Here is a 27,661-nt window from a genome sequence, read left to right as displayed (position 1 = left end):
GAAGGGCGTAAAGCACAAAAGAACTGCAAATTTGTTTAAAGTTGAATGGCTTAACAAAATAATAGAAACTGCTACACCGAAAGCTCATGAGGTCATGAATGTTCAGCTATGAGAAATATTAACAGTTGAAGTCAGAAGTTTACGTACACCTTAGCCAAATACATTTAAACTCAGTTTTTCACAATACCTGACATTTAATCCTAGAAAACACTCCCTTGTCTTAGGTCAGTTAGGATCACTACTTTATTTTAAGAATGTGAAATGTCAGAATAATAGTAGAGAGAATGATTTATTTCAGCTTTTATTTCTTTCATCATATTCCCAGTGGGTTAGAAGTTTACATACACTTTGTTAGTATTTGGTAGCATTGCCTTTAAATTGTTTAACTTGAGTCAAACATTTTGGGTTGCCTTCTACAAACTTCTCACAGTAAGTTGCTGGAATTTTGTTCCATTCCTCCAGACAGAACTGGTGTAACTGAGTCAGGTTTGTAGGCCTCCTTGGTCGCACACGCTTTCTCAGGTCTGCCCATGAATTTTCTATTGGATTGAGGTTAGGGCTTTGTAATGGCCACTCCAATACCTTGACTTTGTTGTCCTTAAGCAATTTTGCCACAACTTTGGAGGTATGCTTGGGGTCATTGTCCATTTGGAAGACCCATTTGCGACTGAGCTTTAACCTCCTGGCTGATGTCTTGAGATGTTGCTTCAACATAGCCACATAATTTTCCTTCCTCATGATGCCATCTATTTTGTGCAGTGCACCAGTCCCTCCTGCAACAAAGCACCCCCACAATATGATGCTGCCACCCCAATGCTTCACGGTCGGGATGGTATTCTCGGCTTGCAAGCCTCACCCTTTTTCCTCCAAACATAACAATGGTCATTATAGCCAAACAGTTAAATTTTTGTTTCATCAGACCAGAGGACATTTCTCCAAAAAGTAAGATCTTTGTCCCCATGTGCACTTGCAAGCTGTAGTCTAGCTTTTTTATGGCGGTTTTGGAGCAGTGGCTTCTTCCTTGCTGAGCAGCCTTTCAGGTTATGTCGATATAGGACTCGTTTTACTGTGGATAGATACTTATCTACCTGTTTCCTCCAGCATCTTCACAAGGTCCTTTGCTGTTGTTCTGGGATTGATTTGCATTTTTCGTGCCAAAGTACATTCATCTCTAGGAGACAGAATGCGTCTCCTTCCTGAGCAGTACGACGGCTGCGTGGTCCCATGGTGTTTATACTTGCGTACTATTGTTTGTACAAATGAAGGTGGTATCTTCAGGCGTTTGGAAATTGCCCCCAAGGATGTACCAGACTTGTGGAGGTCCACAATTTTTTTTTCTTGAGGTCTTGGCTGAGTTCTTTTGATTTTGTTTGTAAACTTCCAACCCACCGGAATTGTGATATAGTCAACTAAATGTTAAATAATCTGTCTGTAAACAATTGTTGGAAAAATTACTTGTGTCATGCACAAAGTAGATGTCCTCAACATCTTGCCAAAACTATAGTTTACTAATATGAAATCTGTGGAGTAGTTAAACAATGAGTTTTAATGACTTCAACCTAAGTGTATGTAAACTTCTGACTTCAACTGTATGTATGATACGGAAACAGGAGTTATCTGTTTGTATTGTCCTGATGCAAAAATTGCTGGAGAATTTGTTAGTGGAAAGAAGTGGGATGATATTTGGAAACTTGACTTTTTGAAGCATCATTTGGCAAGTAAATTGCATTTGGATGGTGTACAAAATGAATCAACTCAAAAACAAGCTGCGAAACCATTTAGGTGAATGTCATTTGGATATGTTAATAAGAATCAAATGCTATCAATTGGATATAAGTTCTATTAGTCTAGATAGAGTTTACAAAGAATGGGTAAATGCCAAAGACAGGAGAGAGAAAAAATAACCGAGTGACTTAAATATGTATGTTATTTTGTTGTTATTCTGTGCAGTTTTATGTCAAATATTTTGTAGAAACCTCCATAAACTGTGCCATGTGCATTAAGTGTGCATATACATTTGTCACAGGAAAAAAATTTGCACAACATAAGCTTTTTGTGCACACTGACTACTAAAAATTAGAGGGAACATTGATCACAAACCCAATTACTTACTGCAGATGTGTGGTACCACCCATTCCTTGTTTGACCAAATCACCATTATTCACAAGCAACCTCCTCAACAATATTAACAAGATGGTCACTTTATGGGAAGCAGCACAACAGGCAAGCCCAATCTTGTTTTCATCTATCCTATCAGTGTAGGGTTTAAAATCCAGAAAGAAAAATAGGATATGGACTAGGTTTTATATGAATTACAGTATAAACTGCTGGAATTTAGCAGGCAAATAAAACACAAGGATAATTTTCTGGTCTTTTACAGTATTGGACAAAGGTACTGAATTAACAATTGCTATTCTATCATTGACCATCTGGATGCTAGCAATGACAAGAAGATTTATGATATACCACCAGTCAGGCTATTTGTTTAAGTGAGTATAAAGCAAAGTAAGGTGGAGAATGGCAGGGCAATTTCTGTTAATTATAAACAAAATGATAGCAAGATACAAGGGGTGATTGATAAGTTTGTGACCAAAGGTAGAAGGAGATGAGTTATACAGCTCTTGTTACATGCACATACAGGTCAACTCTTTTGAGTGATTATGCAGAACGTTTGAAGTTAGTAACTCATCTCCTTCTACCTTAGGCCACAAACTTATCAATCACCCCGATGAGTTATTAACTTCAAACGTTCTGCATAATCACTGAGAGTTGAACTGCATGTGCATGTAACGAGAGCTGTATAACTCATCTCCTTTTACCTTAGGCCATGAACTTATCAATCACCCCTGCTGTGGACACTTTCTGGAGGTCCAAGATCCGTATGCTCCACGACCACTGGACTAAGTGTGTAAATGTAGGAGGGGACTATGTTGAAAAATAAATGTGCTAGGTTTTCTAAAATTGACTCCTTCTACCTTAGGCCACAAACTTATCAGTAGCTCCACAAATCAAGGATGCATTGCAGCTTCCTGTCTCAGTGAAGTAGTGATTTCATTTGCCTCTAGGTAATCAGTATCACCCCACAATTAGTCTTTCATATGAGTATTTTGCAAGCTGCTTGCAAAATATCACAGTGTATAGCCAGTGCCAGTGCCATCTAGAAAGATCTGCAAGAAGCTCTGTGGCAGGAAAGTAGCATTCATCATCAAGGACCTTGACAAACCAGGCCATTCTCCCTTCTCACTGCTGCCATCAGGAAGGAGGTACAGGAACCTCAGGTCCCACACCACCAGGTTCAGGACCAGTTATTACCCCTCCCAACCATCAGGCTCTTTCACTCACCCCAACAATGAACTGATTCCACAACCTACTGACTCACTCCCAAGGACTCTACAACTCATGTTCTCAATACTTATCAAACCACAAACAAGAGAAAATTTCGAAATGCTGGAAATCTGGGCAACATACACAAAATGCTGGAGGAACTCAGCAGGCCTGAAACGTTGACTGTACTTTTTTCCACAGATGCTGCCTGGCCTGCGAAGTTCCTCCAGCATTTTATCTGTGTTCCTCAATATTTATTATTTATTTATTATTAATTAGTTAGTTCTTTTTCTTTTTTTGTACAGTATTTGCAGTTTGCCGTATTTTGCACATTGATTGTTTGTTCGTCCATCCTTGTTGTGTAGTTTTTCATTTATTCAGTTTTGTTTCTTTGTATTTACTGTGAATCCCAACAAGAAAATGAACCTCAAGGCAGTATATATAGTGACATATATGTACTATGATAGTAAACCTACTTTGGACTTTCAGCGTTAGTTACCATTTTGGCAAGAATCCACTAGGGCCATCTTTTAACAAGTACAACATAATTGGAACATAATACACAGTAATAGTCCGTTTGTTCCAGAATGCAGAATACAATAGTCCATTATAATCACTCTTATTCCAGATCCAATCAGATGGCATTTAAGTAAAACCTCTCTAACGAAAAATTGCAATAATCAGTACTGAAGAATTATGCATTACAGAATCCATAACATATTTAAAAGTGATTTAAGGGAAAAAAAGACATAGATAAGAACTTTAGACTATCAGAAATTGTGGCCTGCTCAACTATTTTGAATTGTTTTCTGTAACTTGAGGAAAGGAACATTGATTTAATCCCAGACAAGGTGAATTTAAATCATCCAATTATCTTCCTTAAGTCAGATGTTGAATAGAACCCAAGTAAAAGAATGCCTTTTATTTATGCAGCAGCTTTCACAATCTCATGATGACTCAAAATGCTCAAACAATGAATGCAAGCAGAGTTCTCAATGTAATGGAAGATACTTGGAAATAAGTGCCAATTTTTAAAAAGCGGCACCCATTTAGCGATTCAATTCCATGCTACCTCTGGCAACTAACTAGTAATGTCTGTGAATCACAGCACATACAAAGAAGATAATTGTGTGTATGATGTTGTTTCTTGTCACTATATTGTGCAACAATTATTAACAACTTTATTGCATTCAACCATACTGTAAGTTTCTCTTTTCTTTGAAGAATGAGTTAAAGTAATATAGCACTAGACTATCACTTTGACCTTTGTACCTCAGCACAGCTCAAGATGATGATCATCAATTCCATAACTTTAAAAAGTGATCAGTCATTTACTCTGATAAATTGTTCATTGTAAGGTTTTCAGTCTCTCATGCATAATAAAAAGCAAAATCAATCTCATAATTATTAACAAGGCATTTTGGGGAAATAACAATATGCTAAACAACACATGCAATTCAAATGGTGCACTTTTAATTACTAGAAAAATATTAATCTTGGTTAAAAACAATATCAGCAGTGTACTACATCCATACCTGGCTCAAGGACAAAAATTATTAGTATCACTTTCAGAAATGACGCAATGGAAACTTCATTTAAAACAATTCTTTCATATTTTAAACATTATATTAAAATCATCAGAAAATCAAGTACTTTTATGCAAAATTTTATGCATTTACTTCTGCCCATATCCCCAAGATTTGGCTAGCTGAACTAAGAACTTTGAAACAGACCCCCGAATTAATTTGCATTTTACTTTTTGAAAACTCATACCATATTAAAAGGAAAGTATTTCCTAACTAAAGTGATTATTGTTTTGCTTTAGTGATTTAAGAATTACCCAACTAATAGTGGTGATACATAAAGGAGACAAACCAGCAGACAGTCCAGTTTAACAACAGTTGTTTGTGAAGCTATTCCAATCTATAATTTAGGACACAGTGAATAAATAGCTAGTGAAATTTCAGCTGATTACTGTGCCAATGTGGATTTATAAAAGGTAGGTCATGTCTAAATGAATATTTGAGGAAGTAACAAAGAGATTGTAGGGAAATGAGTATGTACACAACGAAGACTGTGACAAGGATCTTAACTGATGCCTCATCATGCATTATGTTACACTGGAATGACTTTTCATCTGCCATAATCTTTCAATATATATTGCTTGTAAGCTAGGAACAAGATATTCAAGAATTTTAGGGTCCATGTAAATTAATCACTATAATATACCAAAAAGACTTAAAAAAATCAATAAACTTAATGGAATTTTACACATTAAAACTAGAGCACTAGAAATCGGAAGGGAAAAAATGTTGCTACACTACACTGATACTGGGCACTGCACCTTCGAACGGTATAAGTGCTTTGGAGACAATTCAGGGGAAATTCACCAAGTGACACCAGGGTCCCAAGATTACATTATGCGATTATATAAATAAATCTAATTAAACAGAAGTGAAGATTTCAATGAAGGATTTAAGATTCTGTAAATAACTAACTGGAGAAAGCTAATCTAATGGCAGCATAATCTTCACTAGAGAAAGTAAATTTAACACCTAGATCATTCATGATAAAGATCTGAAATGTTTCTATAAAAATGTAGAAGTAATGGAGCTCCCTTCCACAAAGTGCTATAGATGCCACCTCAATTAATCATTTAAAATATTAGATTTGTGCTAAGTCCTGGATGTTAAAAGAAATAAAGAATTAGGATGCAGTTTAATCTTAATCTAATTAAATAGAGAAATAGATGCAAGGGACTGAAAACATACTCCTGTTGCTATATACAGTATGGGAAAGTCAAACAGACCTAGAATTTGAATGATGACAGGTCGGGTATTAATGACAAAAATTCATTGCAATAGATCTACCAGGAAACAAAGGATATATATTTAGAGGCCCTCTGGAATTCATAGGACATGTAATGAAACAATCTAGCAGGCATCTTTTTTCAATATTTTCATAGCATAAAAATGATGTAATCAGAGGTTTCTACACTGAAATCCCCTTAAACTGAATAGCTTAACTTTTTACCCCAGAGTGGCTAATAGCTAAGGATACTTCTGTTGTTCTGGAGCCACATACAGTCTATGCTGGGACGACTAATTTTGATTTCTTGTCCTAAAGTAGATTTATGAACCAGTTGGATTTCTACATCAACCCAGTCTCATGATAAGGATTTCTTCAACTAAATGCATTTCAATTCCAAGTCATGTTAAAGAAAAATTTACAGGGCTAGCATCCTCCAGGATTGTGTCCAAGGTGACACTCTTTATATTTGAGCCATGACAATGACTTTTAAGCAGACTATTTGATTATACCAATTTCACCACTGTTTCACCTATATTCTCATCTAACAATCCACTGTTCAATATCTGATGCAGGAATTGGGATGGATTTATTCATTTCCCAAATATAGGGTGCTGAGGCACTTCAAGCTTTGGAAAAGAAAATAACTTCTACATAAATCCTGTCCAGTCTCCTCTCCTATCAGATCCTTTCTTTTCCAGCCCTTTACCTTTCCCACCCATCACCTTCTAGATAGCCTTCTACCACCCCCCCCCACTTTTTTATTCAGACATCTTCTCCCTTCCTTCTCAGTCCTGAAGAAAGCCTGAAATGTCAACTGTTACTTTATTCCATAAATGCTGTTTGATGTGCTGAGTTCCTCCAGCATTTCGTGTATGTTGCTTTGGATTTCCAGCATCTGCAGGCTTGCTTTGAGATTTTATAATGATTATGTTTGCAGATGCAGCAGAGTAGGGAGCCACAGAAGCACAGCAGTTGGTGAAACACTATTACGGCTTGGGCTTTCTGGAGTTCAGAGGTGTATTCCTCCACCGTTCTGTAAGGAGTTCTCCCCATGGAATGCATGGGTTTCTCCCATGTGCTCCAGTTTCCTCCCACAATCCAAAGATGTATTGGGGAAATTAATTGGTCATCTTATGATTAGGTTAGGGCTAGCAACACACACAAAATGCTGAAGGAACAGCAGGCCAGGCAGCATCTAGAGAAAAGAGTTAACAGTCGACATTTTGGGCTGGGACCCTTCACCAGGACTGATGAAGGGTCTTCGCTCGAAACATCGACTTGATTACTTTTTCCCCATAAATGCTGCCTGGCCTGCTGAATTCCTCCAGCAATCTGTGTGTGTGCTTGGATTTCCAGCATCTGCAGTTATTCTCTTGTTAGGTTAGGGTTAATCAGGTTTGTTGCTGATTGCTGGGGTAGTGTGGCTCGAAGAGCCAGTAGAGCCTACTCCAGGCTGAAATTTTAAAAAACTAATAGTTTGCATCCCCCAAGTTCCCCTGGCTTGTTGCGGATTGCATTTATATAGTGTGTTTAACATAGTCACACCTCTTAAGACACTTCAAGGAATACCATTCAATATAATTTGCAACTACACTACAAAAACAGTATTGTGCAACATCAGTGTTGTTGAACAGACAGTACACAGTCCTTTGAAAATGGATAAACCGGTAGACAAGGTGTTGAGGAAGATGTATGATATGCTTGATTTGGCCAAGGCAGTGGGTTTAAGAGTTAGAACATCTTGTTACAAATGGACAAAATATTGGTTACACTGTACTTGAAGCACTATGTGCAGTTCTGATCACCACACTATAAGAAGGATGTGTTTAAGATAGAGAAGGTTCAGGAAAAATTTACAAGAATGTTACCTGGATTGGAAGTCTTGAGACTGGATAGGCTAAATCTGTTTTCCCTGGAGGGAAGAAGACTGAGAGGTGACATGATAGAGGCACAAAATATTAAGAAATGCGTAAATAGATAGAGAGCCAGTGTCTATTCCCCATGTTAGAGGTGTCTAAAACCAGAGGGCATACATTTACAGTCAAAGGATGAAATCTTAAAGGGGATCTGAGAGGCACATTTTTCACACAGTATTGGTATCTATCAGAAGAGATGGCAGAGACAAGAAGAGTGACAACATTTAAGAGGTATTTTGACAGGTAATCAAATCAGCAAGGCATAAAGGCGTGTCGAATTAATGTAAAAGAGTGGGATTAGGATATAGATAGGCAAGGTTGGCATAAATGAGATAGGTTGAAGGACCTTTCTCTATGCTGAATAACTCTATGACCTGAAGCTTAATTAAGGAGGTGGATTCTGATGAGGATCTGAACAGACAGACACATTTAGGGCAGGAATTGCAGAGTTCAGAGCCTTGCCTCCTGATGGCATTCATTGATTCATTCAACAGTTTTGAACAAATCAGCTAATTTACAAAGAGTTGGAAACAGATAAGATGTCCTTGAGGGACACAGTATGCACATTTTAATTTCTTTCTTCATTTAATGTGTCACAAAAGGGGGTGCTAAATACGAACTAGGATTTATGGGGAATACACAGACCGGAAAAGATAGGATTCAATACAGGACAGAATGAAAGAGTTCAGTCAATCTTGGCAAAATGTTTTATCCATATTTATGAAACAATGATTGTTTAAGTATTATTCTTTGTTTTAATATTTAGGATGATGGCACCTAACAGCAACTCCTTTGTTTGCATCTTTGAAAACAGCTCTACTTCTATCTTTGATATCTTTTTTTTTTCCTTTTCAGGGTTCTTTTGAAGACCCTGACCTAGAGTTACACGCTAACTTCGGTTCTTTGTGGAAATGGGACGTGCTCTCGGGGCCTCACGACCTGCCGCTTTTCAATATGCCAAAGATGCGACCTGGATGACTAGCGTGTCTTCAGGGTATCAGATTTCTGTCGTTCTGGAGGCAGGCGGATTCAAGGCCAGTGTCACCGCTGCCTGATGCATCATGGGAGATGGAAGATCAAAAGCAGAGAGCTGGCTGCTGGCTGTATGCCCAGAGACCTGTGTTCTTTGGGCACAGAGCTCAGAAGAAGCGATGCAGCAGACTTTGTTATGTCTCCCCTCTTGATGTGAAATGGGGACATCTCTTTTTCCCTTATTAGGGAGAGAGCCTGTGGTATGCCGACTATCAGGTAAACGAGTACTCTTTGAGTTACTAACATGTCGGTGTCTTTATTGATGCTTTGCTGCATGCTTGAGTGCTTGGTGGGGGGTGGTTACTTTGCTACTGCTTATGCATGGGAGGGGGGAGCTGGGGGGCTTTGGGTTTCTAATATTTAACTGTCATTCATTTTTTGGGGCACTCCTCAGTTTTCGTGGATGTTTGCAAAGAAGAAGAAATTCAGGATGTATATTATATTCAGTTCTCTGACATTAAATTTACCTATTGATATTGTCAAAGCACAAGGTCCAATATGAGGGAACAATAACATTTCAGGAGAACCTATTGTTCTAGGAACACGGAGAACTAGAATACAGAGAGATCTGAGATTGCCCACAGTGCATGATCCAACAATCCTGCACCAGGCTAAATTGTTATTGCTTGTTTTCCTCCAACTTGCTAATTGTTCACGCCGACACTGGTAAGGTTGCAATTTATAACTAACTGATTTTAAATTAAGTGTCTGCTTTGCCATTTCAAAGTCTGGACACAGTTCCCCACAATATTATGGGTTTGAAGACTTGACAATGATTATTGGTAGGTTATTGGTTAGCTGCATTATCATAGGTGATCCAGCCATATTTTCATCTCACACATATATCCCTACCCAGTGGTCAGTGGCATGAATCAAGACTTATTTATTCTTTTCCCTACTTAGGGATGCTCAGGCCATACAATCCATGTTATATGATTCTGGGCTGAAACCTGTGTTCTTTTCACAAGAAAATTAACATCTACGTAAATAGATTTCCATCATATGATGCAATAGTAATATGTATTTATATGAATTGTATCATTCCAAATAATAAAAAATATTTTTTTCTTTCTTAAAAGGATTTGGAGGCCATTTTTAATAACAAATCACTAGTAATACGGCCACCATAAATGATACAGGCCCCTTTTTACAGATTTACTTCATAAATAAAATAAAATGGTATTAGTGTAATGGAATGGTTGATGATTGGAGTGGACACAATAAGCTGAAGGACCTTTGCTGTATGATCTTGTAACTTCATTAGTTACATGTAATTTCTCCAAATGTTATGATGGAATGTAAACTTTTATATTTCCATGAACATTAGCACACTCTTCTGCATGTCTCGTTTTGTAGCAACCAAGGTGCTCCCATATCCTTTGCATATTTTTTTTAGCTCAATACAAAGGACTTTAAGTTCTTTACCCATTGTGTATTTCTGGACTAGAGATACTATTTTAACAAATAGGCAGCCAATTTGCATACAAAAAACTCTCACAAACTTCAGTTTGATACGTTTGGAGTTCTCTTATACTAATGCTAGTTGAGATCTCTCTTTCTCTGTAATTCTAATTGATAGATCTATGGTTCCTCAGTGCAGAGTGGCACTAATGATATCTTTAGAAGATTATGAAGTACAATGCACAGCCTTCTGACTAATGTTTTGTGGAGACAGCTATTGAGTAACCACAAATTCTAGCTGCATCCAAAAAAAAAGCAACAGTTTAAATTATGTGCTATGTACATAAGGAGATGGGAGATTTTCATGTTGAGGCCGAGGAAAAGGAGGGCATTGTGTGCTAAAGATTGCCTTGCTGGAAACAATATTCCATTGTTTTTAGATGCAACATAAAGTTTTCATTTCTATGCTAATATTTAGCATTTCATTTAACATTGTTATAGAGTCCAAATTAATAGGATTCAAGATGAACCACTGTCTCTGAATCTCATACTTCACAACCTCAAAACTGTCAAACTCTTTGGTTTTCAACTTTTTTGTACAACACTAAGGCATTTCTAATTGGCATCTCTAATTACCAGTGATTAGTATTTCTATTTTGCTTACCCATCAAAATATTACCAATTTCCTGCACTGGGTCTTCATCTTTCAATTTTATCATTGAAAGAAACATACGATCATGGATTAAAAACTGAAAATGCTGGAAAAATACTGATGAACAGTTAATGACATAAAGCATTTACTCTTTCTCTCGCAACAGAAATTGTCAGGTTTTATTTCAGATTTCCAGTATCTGCAGTACTTTCCTTGGTTCCTTAAGGCTGTCATAGCTGGGGTGGGTGGGTGAGAGATAGTGGGGATAAGTGTTAAGCTCCCACTACCTATTGGCATGCATCTCGAATAGCTTCTGACAACCAAGTCTAGCTCCTGGCCTTCATGTGTGGCTTAGCTACAAACCCCAGCAAAACTGTTTCTACTAACAGCAGAAGAGGCAAAGATGGGTTACTGGTGCCTTAGAACCAGTCACTTCAGGAAGAAGTGACTCATTAAGTGTAATGGCAACTCATCTAGAATGAAGAGTCTGATTTCAAACCTCTGCTGCCTTGTGTCACATGGCTTTACCGACACATGGGCAAGGCTTCAGGGGTAAACCCCAGGGAAAAGTATAGTGTCCCTTAGGCTGTCCTATGTTGAGTTCAACACTGACTGGCAACTCCTGAGATGCTGCTTTATCGGTCTTTGCTGTTGCTTTGGATTCATTAGATACATGGAGAGGGGTAGCCTGTTCTCCATATCACACTGCCCTGGCTTATATATCAAACACAGACAGCTAGGATGCAACATCCATGGCCGACCCTGACCAATGGAGGCCTCAGAGTACTTTACTTCACAACAGTAATTGTGACTGTTTTCTTGAAGTCAGGGATTATGTCAGAAAACAGGACGAAAAAGCTCAGCTCCCAATATTGAAGTAAAGATCCAAAACTTGAACAGGAGAAAAACCTTAGAAAGGGGTTTTCCAGAACACAAAAACCACACACAGATCAAGCTACTGAAAGCCAGGCATCCATTTGATGTTATATACCAACTGCAATAAAAGAACTGTTTTTCACTACTCCAGTCCTAGCATGAGCACTGCTACTGAGTACATCCATACTATTGGCAGGCTTGGCCTAAAATATTTTGCATTTTTATCAATGGAACAGAGATAAGTGATTTCACAACAGCTCAGATCAAAGTCCCATAGTTCTACAATACCAAATCATGAATGGCAATGTTTTCAGGGGTGCAGTGCTGCCGGAGCTCCGCTCCAGCACCTCTGTAAAAAAAAAAGTCAAAATAAACAAGCGGGGAATTTAACAATGGCCACATATTAAATAGAGGGAATTTTACAGAAGCAGGGGTTGGGGAGAGGGGGTGGTGGCTGGTGGGGAAAATACCACTAATAACATTAGGATATTTGATTGTTTTTGGTGAAATCCTGGAGCTGTGACTGTTTTGTGAAATTCCTCCTTGCTCAACCCGTTGTCCCAGCATACCCTGCTGTAGCCTCCCGGCATTTCACAGATCCTCAGACTCTCTCCAGCACTCGTTGTTTGAGCATTGTTCACCGGGAAAATAACAATCTTGGATCTTTGAAAAGTGGCATGTAAGGTCGGTAAGAACGAATCGAGCATTTGCACAATAAAGCAGAAAGAAGCTGAAATTCGTGGAAGTGTTAGTGCTACCCCTACAATGGCAAAAAATGGTCTCTCTGGTTTGTGATAAAGTGCTTGCAAAGACTGAGGCTGCATCCACACTAGACCAGATAATTTTGAAAACACCGGTTTCACGTAAAAACGATAGGCACCTACACCAAGCGTTTTTGAAAATACCTCCGTCCACATTAAAACGGGTATCTGGGCGAATCTCCTCCTACTGGGCTGCGCAGGACACATCTACAGAAAACAAGCGACATGTTTGGTGTCAAATCTTGTTGTGAAAATGCGTGTTTGTGCAGTTACAGACTAGAAAAACTTAAAAAGAAATTTCCAAATGAGGGACAGCTGTTGGCTCTCACGCAGGAGGACTTAAAACTAAAAAAAAATACCAGAGCGTATGGAGGCAACCGACAGGGAGTTCACGGACAGCATGACCCGGCTGACGACGAACATTGAAAAACTGACTAACTCTGTTGCATTAATAAAGCACCTTGTTAAATGTATAAAACATGTCTGTATCAGTGTTATCTTGTATTTCCATACAATGTTACATTAGGCTGTTATACATCTATTGTCAGAGAATTACTTGTATAAATAGGTAAACCACCTTCATACAAGCAAGGACAGAAAACAGGGCAAAGTGAGTATACTTATTTATTCAGTAAGTTATGGGTCAAAGTATTTGGTGAGTACATTTCTAACTCTTCAGGCTTCAGTCTCGTTGCCATCTGTTCTGAAATTGTTAGGTTGTGTTCAAGAAAACAATGAAATGCCGCGCTGCCACCACCATCTGTTCCAGCACATCACGACAGCATTTTTAGAAATCTCCGGTTACCTCAGCGTTTTCAAATCTCAGTGCTTTCAAAATTACACATTCTGGAGGGCGTTTTAGAAAAGCTCCATTTTCGGAGGAGGAAAACACCATTTCAGTGTGGATGGAGGGTCAAAACGAAGAGAAAAAGCTTCGGTTATGGATTTATCCGGTCTAGTGTTGATGAAGCTTAAGAAAACATTAAGTCTGTGGCTGAAAGACATGTGACAGAAGCATATCCCTGTTGATGGGAAAATTATGAGTGAAAAAGCACTTAGTCTCTATGAGCACAACTGTGAGGGGGTTGAGGAGAGCGAGAGGAAGGAGTTTAAGGCTAGTAAGGGATGGTTGGCTAGCTATGTAAAGCGCTACAGCCTCAAGAACTAAAAGATCACGGGAGAATTGGCATGGCAGATGTACCAAGTATCCTATTATGGAGCCGATCGAAATACATGCTTGAAGTCTCTCAGAAAAAAAATTGTTGATCACAAACTATCAAAAGCTCACACTGCTACTCTAAGTGTTGAAAATATAGCTAGTAAAGATGCTCTTGGAAAATTATGTGGCACCATGAATGCTACCATGAATGCTTCGCATCTAAAGGCAACTTGTTCAATTTTTCGTTCTGTGTATTATTTAGCTCAGAATGACAGACCACACTCTGATCACTTTGGCTTATTAGAACTTTAAAAAAAAATGGTATTGACATTGGAAATAGACTGCACTCCCGCACTAGTGCTACAGAGATAATTCATTACATAGCTATTAATATGAAAAAGAAAATTTGCCAGCATATCAAGCAGATAAATGGCAAATTTTCTGTTCTCATTGATGAATCAACAAACCTGAGCATTAAGACGGCCCTATTAGTTTATTTGAAATGTGAAACTGATAAGGAAGGTGATCCCCTAATTGAATTGCCTGATCAGAAAGCTGCAACTATTGCTAAGCATCCATTGAACTGTCTCAATAACTATGGGTTTGATGACTCTTACTTGAAACAGAACCTTGTAACATTTGCTAGTGATGGGGCGAGCACAATGCTTGGTGTCAAATATGGTGTTGTTACAATTCTCAAGGAACATTACCCTGATGAGATAATTTGGCACTGTCTTAATCACAGATTAGAACTTGCAGTAGGTGATTCGGTGAGAGAAGTTCCTGGAATAAATCATTTTCCATCATTTATGGAAAAATTGTACTCTATTCACAGTAGATCACCTCTGAACCAAAAGGAACTGTCTGAATGTGCTTCTCAACTAGAACAACAAATTTGCAAAATAGACCATGTTCTGGGCACCAGATGGGTATCTTGCCTGTCTCGAACAGTTTCAGCAGTGTGGCAAAATTATGAAGCACAGTGTTTTCATTTTGAAAAAGCAATGAAGGATGAAACAAGATCTGGGAGTGACAGAAAAACCTAGGACTTCGCTCTAATGTATGACACCTTGCATGAACTTGGTTTACTGTCGGAGTGTTTACAGAAACGCACTACTACGATTGTTTATGCAGACAAACTGATCCACCAGAGCATAAGATCACTGCATGGACTGAAAGAGCAACCTGGTACAAAAACTCTAGAAGCTCAAGAGGTAGTTGAAAAGGGGAAGTTTGGAGAAATTACCTTAACAAGCAGCAACAAAATTGTCTCCATTAATTATCTACAGTTTCTTACTAGTCTTACAAACAATTTGCAGCACCGTATGTTCACGGCAACATCCTTGAAAGGTTCTCAAACTTCTACACCTCAAAGTATGTATAAATCCCTTCTAAATGAAATGCGTGTCCTTGATAAAGATAACTGGCCTGCTGAAATACCGCCTAATTATGGAGAAGCTGCAAAATCATCTCTCTGTAAAAGGTTTAAGCTTTCTTCTTCCTCTGTAATAAATGCCTTCAGAGATTATGTGCAAGAACGTGGACGCCACACCCCCAAGATTTACGCCCATTACTAAGCTATTCACAAGTTATTCTTATTAGTACTGCTGAGAGAGAGGATTCAGTCACATGAACTTGATAATAACAATAAAACACTCAAGAATTCTCATAAATCATGTATCAGCACTTATGTTTGTTAAATTACACAGACCTCCTCTAGTTCAGTGGAATCCTGAGCCATAAGTCACAACATGGCTGTGGTACCACAGATCAGCAGATGACACCAGGACAAGAGTTGTTTCAAACCCCCAAACACATATTATGCCTGACCCTTTGTGGAAATTATTGTGAAACTTCTCATATGGTGGTATTTGGTAAGTATGTAATTACTTTTAAATTGGTAAAATACATGATTACCATCTTTTTCTTTACTTGCTTGATAATTATATTTTATGATAATTAGTGAGTTCATCCGTGTAATACTTTGTCATATTATTAAATTAAGCATTATACATTTTATTGTACCAGTTATACACTGAAATGTAGTGATAGGCTATAATATTGTTAATGTCTTAACTATCACTATTTTTCTGTGGAGCTCTGGAATTCATATATTTCTTACATCTTGGTTTATTGCTTGACATTATAAGAAACCCTATTCATATATGTCATACCCAATTTGTGTACCTGCTCCCATTACATGAGTGGGGCAAGGAAGTTGCTCAGTACATGAAATGAGCAGGTACACAAATTGGGTGTGACATATATAGAGAGAGGATATGGGAAATGACAAGCATTTTGTCAGCTCCGGAACCTAAAAAATTAGCACTGCACCCCGAATGTATTGTTAAACAACTTACAGAAGATATCTCCAATAATATGTACACAACGCTGGAAGAACTCAGCAGGTCAGGCAGCATCCGTGAGGAAAGAGTAGCCAACATTTCGGGCCGAGACCCTTCATCAGGAATGGGGGGGAAGAGAGGGCCGAAGCCCAGTAATAGAGATGGGGTGGGGATAGGGCCTAGAGGCGCCAGGTGGAAAACCAATCAGAGGAAAGATAAAGGGGGGAGGGGGAGGGGATAAGCATGAAAGAACTGTAGAGATAAAGAAGCAGAAAGTTGAAAGGGGAGAGAGGCAGAGAGGGACCTGGGATAGGGGAAGGGGAAGGGGGAGGGGGAGGGAATTACCAGAAATTGGAGAATTCAATGTTCATACCACCAGGCTGGAGGCTACTCAGATGGTACATGAAGTGTTGCTCCTCCAACCTGAGTTTGGCCTCATCATGGCAGTAGAGGAGGCCATGTATGGACATATCTAGATGGGAATGAGAGGCAGAGTTGAAGTGGGTGGGAACCAGGAGGTCCTGTCTGTTGTGACGGACGGAGCGTAGGTGCTCGACGAAGTGGTCCCCCAATCTGCGTAGATCAAACCTCCAATAATATTCCCAACCTTGGCAAGGCCCAGCAATCAAGTACTAAAGACAAGGCTGTTGCAACACTGCTGAAATACAGTAGAATAACTGTTAAGCTGATCAGATTATAGCACACAGGTGCAGCAAGTAGTGCTACTGGCTATCGAGTCCAATAATAGATCCAGTGCTGTGTAGCTTTCAGATTTTTCCTGTGGGTTTGTTCCCTTTCCTCTCCTATTCCATGAGAAGTTAGTTGGTAGAATAGTTGGCCACTGCAAGTTCCCAATAATGCAGGTGCATGGTAAGAAAATCAAGGGGAATTAACAGATGTTTATGAGAGAATAGGTTACGGAGAAATATGTTGTGGAATGGCATTGATCTGAAAGTTAGCATATCTTCAATAAGCTGAATTGCCTCTGTCATAAGGAGATGTAAGAAGTTGGAAATATAACAAATATGAATTGAGAGAGTACAAATCCAAACATAACATTTGTAGAATTTAAATTTCAGTAATTAAATAAATTTTGAATTAACAACTAATATCAGTAAGGATGACCACAAAATTCAAAGATTGTTGGAAAAAACATTACAATTTCCAAGGAAGCAAATTTGAAATCCAAACCTAATCTGGCACTATGTGTTTTAAATGGTGGTACAAGCAGTGATGTCCACATAACATCAAAACAAATAAAAGTATTTGAAAAATTTACAATGCTTTACTCCCAAGATGATGATGAGAGGCACAGATCAAGTGGATAGCCAGAGACTTTTTCCCAGGGCAGAAATGGCTAATATGAGGGGGCATTATTTTAAGGTGGAGGAAACTGTAGAAGGTATGTCAAAGAAAAGTTAAAAAAAATATATATATACAGTTCCTGTAAAAAGTATTCACCCCCCCCCCCCCCGGAAGTTTACATGTTTCATTGTTTTACAACATTGATAACAGTGATCTAATTTGGCTTTTTTGACACTGATCAACAGAAAAGGACTCTTACATGTCAAAGTGAAAGCAGATCCCTACAAAGTGATCTAAATTAATCACAAATCTAAAACACAAAATAATTGTTTGTATAAGTATTTACCCCCATTTAAAATGACACACCAAATCATCACTGGTGCAGCCAATTAGTTTTAGAAGTCATATTAGTTAAATTGAGAATTGTTTTTGGAGACCTGCGCGCAGTCAAGGTGTTTCAATCTATAGTCGTAAAATTACAGCTGTATCTGATGAGTCAGTATCCTGGCAAAAACTACATCATGAAGACAAAAGAACACTCCAAGCAGCTCCATGAAAAGGTTATTGAAAAGCACAAGTCAGGAGATGGATACAAGAAAATTTACAAGTCACTGAATATCCCTTGAAGTACTGCCAAGTCAATCACCAAGAAATGGAAAGAATATGGCACAGCTGTAAATCTGCCTAGAGTTTGCTGTTCCCAAAAACTGAATGGCCTTGCAAGAAGGGGACTAGTGAGGGAGGCCACCAAGAGACCTATGACAGCTCTGGAGAAGTTACAAGCTTCTGTGGCCGAGATGGGAGAAACTGTGCATACAATTGTTACTCGGGTGCTCACCAGTTGCAGCTTTATGGGAGAGTGACAAAGAGAAAGCCACTGTTGAAAAAAATTCACATGAAATCTTGGCTAGGGTTTGCCAGAAGGCAAGTGGGAGATTCTGAAGTCAGCTGTAAGATGACTCTATGGTCTGATGAAACCAAAATTGAGCTTTTTGGCCATCAGACTAAACAGTATGCTTGGCGTAAGCCTAACACTGCACATCATCAAAAACACACCATCCCTACCATGAAGCATGGAGATAGCTGCAGCATGCTGTGGGGATGTTTCACTGCAGCAGGCCCTGGAAGGCTTGTGAAGATAGAGGGTGAAATGAATGCAGCAAAATAAAGGGAAAACCTGATGCAGTCTGAAAGAGAACTGCGACTTAGGAGATTTGTTTTCCAGCAAGACAATGACCTCAAGCATAAAGCCAAAGCTGCACAGATCTGGCTTAAAAATAACAAAGTTAATGTGATCGGACAAGTCAGAGTCCAGACCTGAATCCAATTGAAAATTTGGGCTGGACTTGAAAAAGAGCTGTTCACTCATGATCCCCGTGCAATGTAACAGAGCTTGAGCAGCTTTGTAAAGAAGAATGGGGAAAAATTGCAGAGTCCAGATGTTCAAAGCTGATAGAGACCTATCTACAAAAACTCAAGGCTGTAATTGCTGCCAAAGGTGCATCTACTAAATACTGACTTGAAGGGGGTGAATAGTTAAGCATCAATTATTTTGTGTTTTATACTTGTAACTATTTTAGATCATTTTGCAGAGATCTGTTTTCACTTTGACACAAAAGAGTCTTTTTCTGTTGATCCTGTCAAAAGAAGCCAAACTAAATCCACTGTGATTCAATGTTGTAAAAGAATAAAACACGAAAACTTCCAAGGGGGTGGAGATGAGAACTTTTTATAGACAGCATACAGACACAAAGTTGAGAGTACCTGTACTCAGAACACCCTGCCAGGGGTGGTGGTAGAGGCAGATATACTAAGAACATTTAAGAAACTCTTAGTTAGGCACATGGATAATAGAAAAGTTGAGGGCTATGTAGGAGGGAAGCGTTAGATTGATCCTAGAGTTCGTTAAAAGGTCAGCATAACATTATGAGCCAAAGGACCCATACTGTGTTCTATGTTGCCTTATCTGCTGAGTATTCCCAACATTATGCTTTTATCTACAAATATGTAAAAAAGTAAAAGATTATCAAAAGATAATCAAAATTCTTTATAGACTTAGATGGGAGAAATTCTGTTTTGGAATAAAGAAATGATAAAGTATTTTGTGTTTATCTTCACAGAATACATAGAAAATCTCTTAGAAATAAAGGGAATCAATAGAGAACTATGGGTCAAGAACGGATGAAGAGAAATAAATCACCATTTGTTTAAACAAAAGTAATTGAAGAAACTAATGATATAGAAAGGCAATAAATCTTCAGAATCTGATGACATTGATCATGTGGATAGTCAGAGGCTTTTTCCCCAGGGTCGAAATGGCCAGCACAAGAGGGCACAGTTTTAAGGTGGAAGTAGGTACAAAGGAGATGTCAGGGATAAGTTTATTTCACGTAGAGTGGTGAGTGTGTGGAATGGGCTGCCGGAGATGGTGGTGGAGGCGGATATGATGGGGGTTTTTTTTTTAAGAGACTCCTGGATAGGTACATGGAGCTCAAAAAAATAGAGAGCTATGTGTAACCCCAGGTAATTTCTAAGAGAAGGACATGTTCAGCACAGCTTTGTGGGCTGGAGGGCCTGTATTATGCTGTAGGTTTTCTATGTTTCTATCACATGCATCCTGGGATAGTGAATGAGACATCTTTATAGCCATTGGATAGACCAGCTTGTAATTTCCAAGACTGCATTGATAATGGATAGCTTCCTACTAGGTAATTAGTATAACCCCACTATTACAAGAGTGGGAAAGTATTTGTCACTCAGTTAGCCTGACATTAGTTGTAGGAAAATTGCTGGAATCTGTTGCTGAGGAAGTGATAATAGGACATTTAGAAAATAATAATAGAATTAAGCTGAATGGACATACACTAGTTTAATGAAATGAAAATAGTTTGACAAATCAGTTAAGAGATTTCTTGAGGTTGTTTCTAGCAGGATAGATAACGAAAAATGGCTGTTTTGGTATAATTGCTCTTTCAAAACGTCTTTGATAAAGTACCGCAACAAGTAATTATGAAACAAATTTTGAGTGAATGACATTGGAACTGATATGTAGAATAAAAAAACTGAGCATAAAAATGAACATGTCTTTTCAGACTGGGTTCCAGAAGGATTGGTACTGGAGCACGAGCAGTTCACAATCTACACTCGTGATTTGGATGATAGAATTAAGTTTACTGATAGCACAGATCTAGGTGGCAGTGAATTGAATTGACTTTATTACTTACATCCTTCATATACATGAAGAATAAAAAGTCTCTGTTCAAATGTGCAATATGCAACTATAGTAATTTATAATAAATATTATATACAACAAGATAGCCAATATAACATAGAAACACAGTTGCATTAGCATAAATTAATCAGTCTGATGGCCTGGTGGAAGAAGCTGTCCCAGAGCCTGTTGGTCTTGGCTTTTATGCTGCGGTACCAGTTCCCAGATGGTTGCAGCTGGAATAGGTTGGGATTGAGTGTATAATGCCAAAAAGGATGCAATCTTTTGGTAGCTGTAGGTAGCTTAAATGAATGTGGAAGGACGAGGGAGTGGATTCTATAACATAGAAAGTGTGATATCATTCCACTTAGTATAAACAATGAAGCAGAGTGCTTTTATTTTTAATGGCAACAGCTTTAAATGTCGGCATTCAGGAGGACCTACACACCCTAGTACATAAATTAATAAGTTAAAGAGAGATATCCACCAAAATCACTCCAAATATCAAGCATCCATTTCTAATCCTACCCTAAGCCATTTTATTCTCTTCTGCATTCCCATCCATTCCCCCTAGGTTCAATCAATCATCTGTATGCTAGGGGCAATTTTAGTAGACCCATCAACCTGTATGTTTTTGGTATCTAGGGAGAAACTGGAGTCCCTGGAGAAATCACATGTAGCCTTAGGCAGAACATACTGTGCAAACCCAACACAGACAGTGATGGAAGACAGGAGTGACCCTAGGTCTCTGGAGCTGTGATGCAGTAGTGGACCAAATAACCTAGCCCTACCTCCATTTCAAACTTCCAGAAACTACATTGCTTCACTGAATGTCAAAGCAGACTCAGTGGTTTGATTGGACATCTCATGCTCCTGTTCCTTATGCTCTAATACACTGCTCCAGTATTGCTTCCTCCTTTACTTTCTCTCTCTTATTTTCATTCATTGCCTCCACACAAGATCAGTTGTGATTAGCAAGCCTTTTCCTGCCTCAGCAGCCACTACTGTATTCACTTATCATTCAGTTTCGCTTGGTCTTTATCCTATCACTATCATAATTCCAAACTTCCCCAGTTCTAATTGTAAATTATTGGCATGAAACATTACATTTCTTTTTCTCCTCACAGATGCATGGCGCCTGAGCAATTCCTACAGTTTCTGTGTTGTTATTTAGCCATAAGAGAGGTTGGAAAACTGACTGCTTTCTTTGGAGCATCAGAGGCTGAGGGGCTACTTGATGGGAGTTAAGGGAAAACTCTGAGACTAACGTGCTACGTAATGTAGTTTCTACTGCTCTGGATAGTTATAGAACACAGAAACAGAGCATTTGAACCATTTAGTTTGAGCCAAACTATTATTCTGCATAGTGTCATTTACCTGCACTTGGACCATAAACCTCCACAGTCCTCCCATCCACATACCTATCCAAATTTCTCTTAAATGTTGAAATCAAGTCCACATCCACCGCTTCTGCTGGCAGCTCAGTCCACACTCCCACCACCCTCTGTGTGAAGAAGTTCCCACTTCATGTCCCACTTAAATATTTCACCTTTCTCCTGGAACCCATGACTTCTAGTTCTAGTCTCATCCAACCTCAGTGTAAAAAGCATGCTTATATTTACCCTATCTCCTCTCTTTCTCCTACACTCTAGGAATAAAGTCCTAACCAATTCAACCTTTCCCTATGGCTTAGGTCCTCAAGTCCTGGTAATTGCTTCGTAAATTTTCTCTGTACTCTTTCAAACACTTACTCAATGTCAACAAGAGTAAGGACTTAATTATTCACTTCAGGAGAAGGAAACCAGAGGTCCATGAGCCAGTCCTCATCAGAAGATCAAAGCTGGGAAGAGTCAGTAACTTTAAATTCTCTGGTGTTATTATTTCAGAGGACCTGCCCTGGGCCACACGCAAGTGAAATTATTAAGAAAGCACAGCAGCACCTCTACTTCCTGAGGAGTTTGCAAAGATTCTGCACGACATCTAAAATTTTGACAAAATTCTATGGATGTGTAGTGGAGAGTATATTGACTGGCTGCATCACATGGTATAGAAACACCAACGCCCTTGAATGGAAAATCCTACAAAAGGTAACGGATACTAACACTGGTAAAGTCCTCCCCACCATTGAGCACATCTACATGAAATGCTGTAGCAGGAAAGCAGCATCCATCACCAGTATCCTCCAGCACCCAGGCCATGATCTTTTCTAGCTGTTGCCATCAGGAAAGTGGTACAGGAGCCTCAGGACTCACACCACCAGCTTCAGGAACAGTTACTACCCCTCAACTATCAGGCTCTTGAACAAAAGGGGTTAACTTCAGTTGCTCCACCATTTGAAATGTTCCCATAACCAACAGGACTGACTTTCAATGACTCTTCAGCTCATATTCTCGATATTTATTGCTTATTTCTTTCTTTTAGTATTTGCATTTTATCGTCTTCCACACTCTGGTTGGACACGACTTCACACACGCCTGCTCTTACCCTCTCTTCCCACCACCCTACCAGGGATAAGGTTCCTCTCATACTCAACTACCACCCCACCAGCCCATGCGTCCTATGCATAATTCTCCACAACTTCTACCACATTCAAATGGGATCCCACCACCAAGCACAACTTTCTCTCCTCTCCCCCCTCCCCACTTTCTGCTTTCCACAGGGATCGCTCCCCATGCAACTCCCTTGTCTATTTGTCCTTCCCCACTGATCTCCTTCCTGGCACGTATCCTTGCAAGCGGAACAAGTGCTACACCTGCCCCTATACATCCTCTTTCACTACTGTTGTTGCGTGAATGAAATCACTGGAGAGTTACTGGTAGATACAAAGCAGCTTCTTTATTCAAGGTACAGCAGGCATCATACGGAGATGCTTTCAGTGGAAAGGTCTGCTGGCCCAACGTGGGGCTCGATATTTATTTGCTGGACACAAAGGGCACTTCCATATTTACAAAGTATACACAATGCTTTCTTTTGAAGCTACATGCAAACTTCACACCTTCTGCTTCACATCCATCCCACAGACACCAGCGCCATCTGTGAACTGGGATTCACAGCTTTTAGGAAATACATTGTTCTAAATTAAATCCACAATACATTATTCTAGAACAGAGATGTCCTCCGTTTTAAAACAAAGGGGCTTCCCTTCCTCCATCATCAACACTGCCTCAATCGCATCTCTTCCATTTCGCGCACGTCTGCCCTCACCCCACCCTCCTGCTACCCTTCCAGGGATGGGAGTCCTCTTGTCCTCACCTACCAGCCTCAACGTCCAGCACATAATTCTCTGTAATTCCCATCTCCAAGGGGATCCCACCACCAAACACATCTTCCCCTTCCCCGCTCCGCCCCATTTCCCACTTTTGCAGGGATCACTCCCTATGCGACTCCCTTGTCCATTTGTCCCTCCCCACTGATCTCTCTCGGCACCTATCCTTGCAAACGGAACAAGTGCTACACCTGCCCCTACACCTCCTCCTTCACTACCAGGCAGGGCCCTAAACAGTCCTTCCAGCTGAGGCGACACTTCACCTGTGAGTCTGTTGGGCTCATTTACTGTTTGGTGCTCCCGGTGTGGCCTCCTGTACATCAGCGAGACCTGACATAGATTGGGAGAGCACTTCACTAAGTATCTACACTCCATCTGCCAGAAAGTAATTCCACTTCCCATTACGATATGACAATCCATGGTCTTCTCCACTGTTGTGATGAAGCTACGCTCAGGTTGGAGGAACAACACCCTATATTCCATCTGGGTGGCGTCCAACCTGATGACATGAACACCGATTTCTCAAACATCTGGTAAAGCCCCCCCTTCTCCATTTCCCATTCCCTCTCTCACCTCACCAATCAACTTCCCAGCTCTTTACTTCATCCCTCCCCCTCCAGGTTTCACCTATTACCTGGTGGTTCTCTCCCTCTCCTACCTTTAAAATCTACTCCTCAGCTTTTTTCCCCTCCAGTCCTGTGGAAGGATTTCAGCTGAAACGTCGACAGTACTCTCCCCCCCAACATCGTCCAGCATTTTGTGTGTGTTGCTTGGATTCCCAGCATCTGCAGATTTCCTCGTTTGTGGTTTATAAAATTCTACAATTTTTCAACGTGGGAAACTACACCCTGATTTGATGTATTACATCTGAGCATGAAGTATCAATGTTCAATCAGAAGCTATTTTGCCTGCTTTGATTATTTATTCCTAGGAATAAGGCACTGTCAAAGTTTAATTATTTTAAGTCTCTTTAAAAGTGTCAAATCAGAAATAACTGAATGCGGGCGAGGGAAAAGGTATGTCTACCCGCAATTTGGAAAGATCCTGTTATACTTTTAGTCCGAAATCTGGATCGTGATATCGCTTTGCAGAATTAGCATGTTTAATGGGTCAGAGACAAAAGCAACACAGGAAATTTAACCAAACTATGTTTTCTATTACCACCCCGTACTTAAGCAGATCAAAAGCGCAAAATAGTGAAAACTCACAGCAAAGTCCAGACGTCAAATTAAAACAGCTGCTTCCATTTGAAATGTTTAGGTTTTGCTAACAAAAAGTTATCCAAGGTTCACTTGGTAGCATTCTGCCTTAAACAGAAATGGCAGCTTCAATTCCCACATCGGAGACCCAAGTACAGAAATTTGCATGAAACTTCGGTCCGGAAGCTATCGCAAAATTTGGGTACAATGTCCCTTTCAGCCGGGACATTAAAGTGGGGAGCGGTCTGTCTTCTCCATTATCCTGCATGATTGTGAACAGTGAATGGAAATTGTCGGGCGTTCTGAATTCGTCAGTACATTATATATCTGATATTACTCTTGGGAACTTGCTGACGAGAAATGACTCCCCCCGATTCCTAAAACTAACTATATTTGCAAAATACGGTTGTAAAGTACCTCGACATATCTCGAGTTGAGAGGCAAATGATTTTACAGAGTCTTTACAAAGTTCTCTCCAGTCATTCAACAAGTCAAATCTTCGTCAGCTTAATGGGGTGTAGCCGAAATCCACAGCATAAACTAAATACCAAATCGTAATGATTTACGTGTATGGTTAAAACCAGACGCACCTCATTGGACCAAGAACCTTTTAATATCTGCAGATTTCAACAACATTGAAATCCTTCACACCAATTTCCCTGCAGTCGAATGCGCTTTAGCAATAGTTCCCATACTTTAGAAGTTTTCAGTCTCGTTACTAACACGGAAAAGTTTCTGCTATCTTCGCAGTAATCGGAGGAGCAGTTCTGCTACTCGTCGTCCCTACGTTTTTCAAATCTGTGCCCATGAACTCAGGTGCAGAGTAGCTGAGCCGTCAGCAACCCACAAACACAGGAGCGGGATCAAAATCCTGCCAGTTGCGGCGAGGATTAGCTGGCGACTGCGATCCTCTTCCTCCGGGGGTCCCTCATGACGACGCCCCTCCCCTGCGCACCATTAACCCATGCCTCAACCCACTACTCTGTACGGCCAGAGGAAGCGCGCCTCCACTCGCCCGATGACTCACCCATCCCACACCACGCAGCAGGACGACGACCAAGATGAGGGCTACGGGCCGCCGGGGCCCCGCCATGGCTTCGTGCTTAGTTGAGGGCGAGCAGCACCTCCCACCCGCGGGCCCGCGCCATGCCTCGCCCTCGCGCTCCAACCGTCAGCGGACAACCATAGCGCGCGCCCCTGGCGGCCCGGAGCACCCGCCGCTCACCCGCGATTGGCTAAACAGAGACGGAACTCCAGGCTCGATCACGATTGGAGGGGAATCCAGGAACTGAATGAGTAGCGTAAAAACCCACCAATGGAACGTAGGGAAGCTGAGAGATGATTGGCTTGCGGCCAGATGGGCGGAGCATCGGTGTCCGTTGCGGATGGAGGCGGGGTCGGCGAACCGAAAGTGACAACTCTGACACGTGGAGCTGTTTTGTTTGTAAATTTTGTCGAGACGGGTTCCTGTGACTTCCCGTTCCGGGAGCACGGCGAGGCCAGTTAAAGACAAGCAGTAATAAAATGTTACTGGCGCTGTGAGATCCACCTACAATTGCCTTCTGGATTTCACCCCTTCACAAACCCTTTTCCCCAATAAACAATCACTGTATCGGTACCTCACCCAGATAGTACACGAAGTAAAATCTTCAACTCCGTTGCACCTTTACCGTCTCAAACCCTTCCTATTCCGCGTTTTCTTTTCCATTTTACAGGACACGCTGCCAAACGTCTCCTTTTACCCGGTTTCACTTGCACCTGCTCTTACTGTGCCACTTCCATACTAATGCTTCCACTACGTCTATCCTCGAAAGCTGGAAACAGAACCATCGACTATCTATTCCATTTCCCCCATAACTTGGCTCTCGTCCCTTTCTCCCCCCGAAGAAAGGACACATTTCTGGTCGCAGATTCTAAACTTGAGAACAAATCCCAAACAGGAAGCGCGAGGCTCCAAACACTTTCCACCTGAAGCAGCTATTTAATACTACTTACAATTCCACATACATTTACGGACCTGAACATCTCTTCAGCTTGCAAAATGTGATTTGTCACTTTAATTCTCCATTCTATTCAATCTGGAACAAAGACTTAGCCTCCTTAAGTGTATGCCAGTGTAAAACAAAATCCTCTACTCAAATTGAGTTCCACGTTTTAGCTAGTGCACATTTCCAGCATGATCATTTAAGTCACTTTAACTTTCAGCATCATAGCTCTACCAGCTCCCCATGCCTTATGTTTTCCCCTCTGCATCTCCAACTATTGACTGATCAGTTTCTATCTGCACAAACGCTGTCACACTAGAAAATACTGAATCTAATAAGGAACCAGAAGCCATTCAAGCATCAAGCATCATTCACTGTTCAGTCTAGTGTCTGAAACATTTATGCCCTTACTTTCTTTT

At 40.1% G+C, this 27,661-nt stretch overlaps 1 protein-coding gene across 4 annotated transcripts in view; it reads right to left on the bottom strand.

Annotated features, from left to right (window-relative positions):
- Nucleotides 1-26,486, bottom strand: part of ern2 (endoplasmic reticulum to nucleus signaling 2) — a 95,563-nt gene extending 69,077 nt beyond the window's left edge. For 2 of the 4 annotated variants that reach the window (XM_073060916.1, XM_073060919.1), the window contains exon 1: nucleotides 26,285-26,486. In XM_073060916.1, the coding sequence (XP_072917017.1) occupies nucleotides 26,285-26,350 (66 nt within the window). In that variant the 5' untranslated portion in view covers nucleotides 26,351-26,486. Of the gene's footprint in view, nucleotides 1-12,896; nucleotides 12,945-26,284 lie in introns of those variants that run through there. The other 2 variants (XM_073060917.1, XM_073060918.1) reach the window with 2 other exon arrangements.
- Nucleotides 26,487-27,661: the final 1,175 nt, after the last annotated feature.

Source organism: Hemitrygon akajei, chromosome 11 (genome assembly GCF_048418815.1).
Source record: "Hemitrygon akajei chromosome 11, sHemAka1.3, whole genome shotgun sequence".
NCBI classification, from domain to species: Eukaryota; Metazoa; Chordata; class Chondrichthyes; order Myliobatiformes; family Dasyatidae; genus Hemitrygon; species Hemitrygon akajei.
The sequence above is the reverse complement of the archived record's forward strand: the minus strand, read 5'-3'. Positions and strand labels throughout refer to the sequence as shown.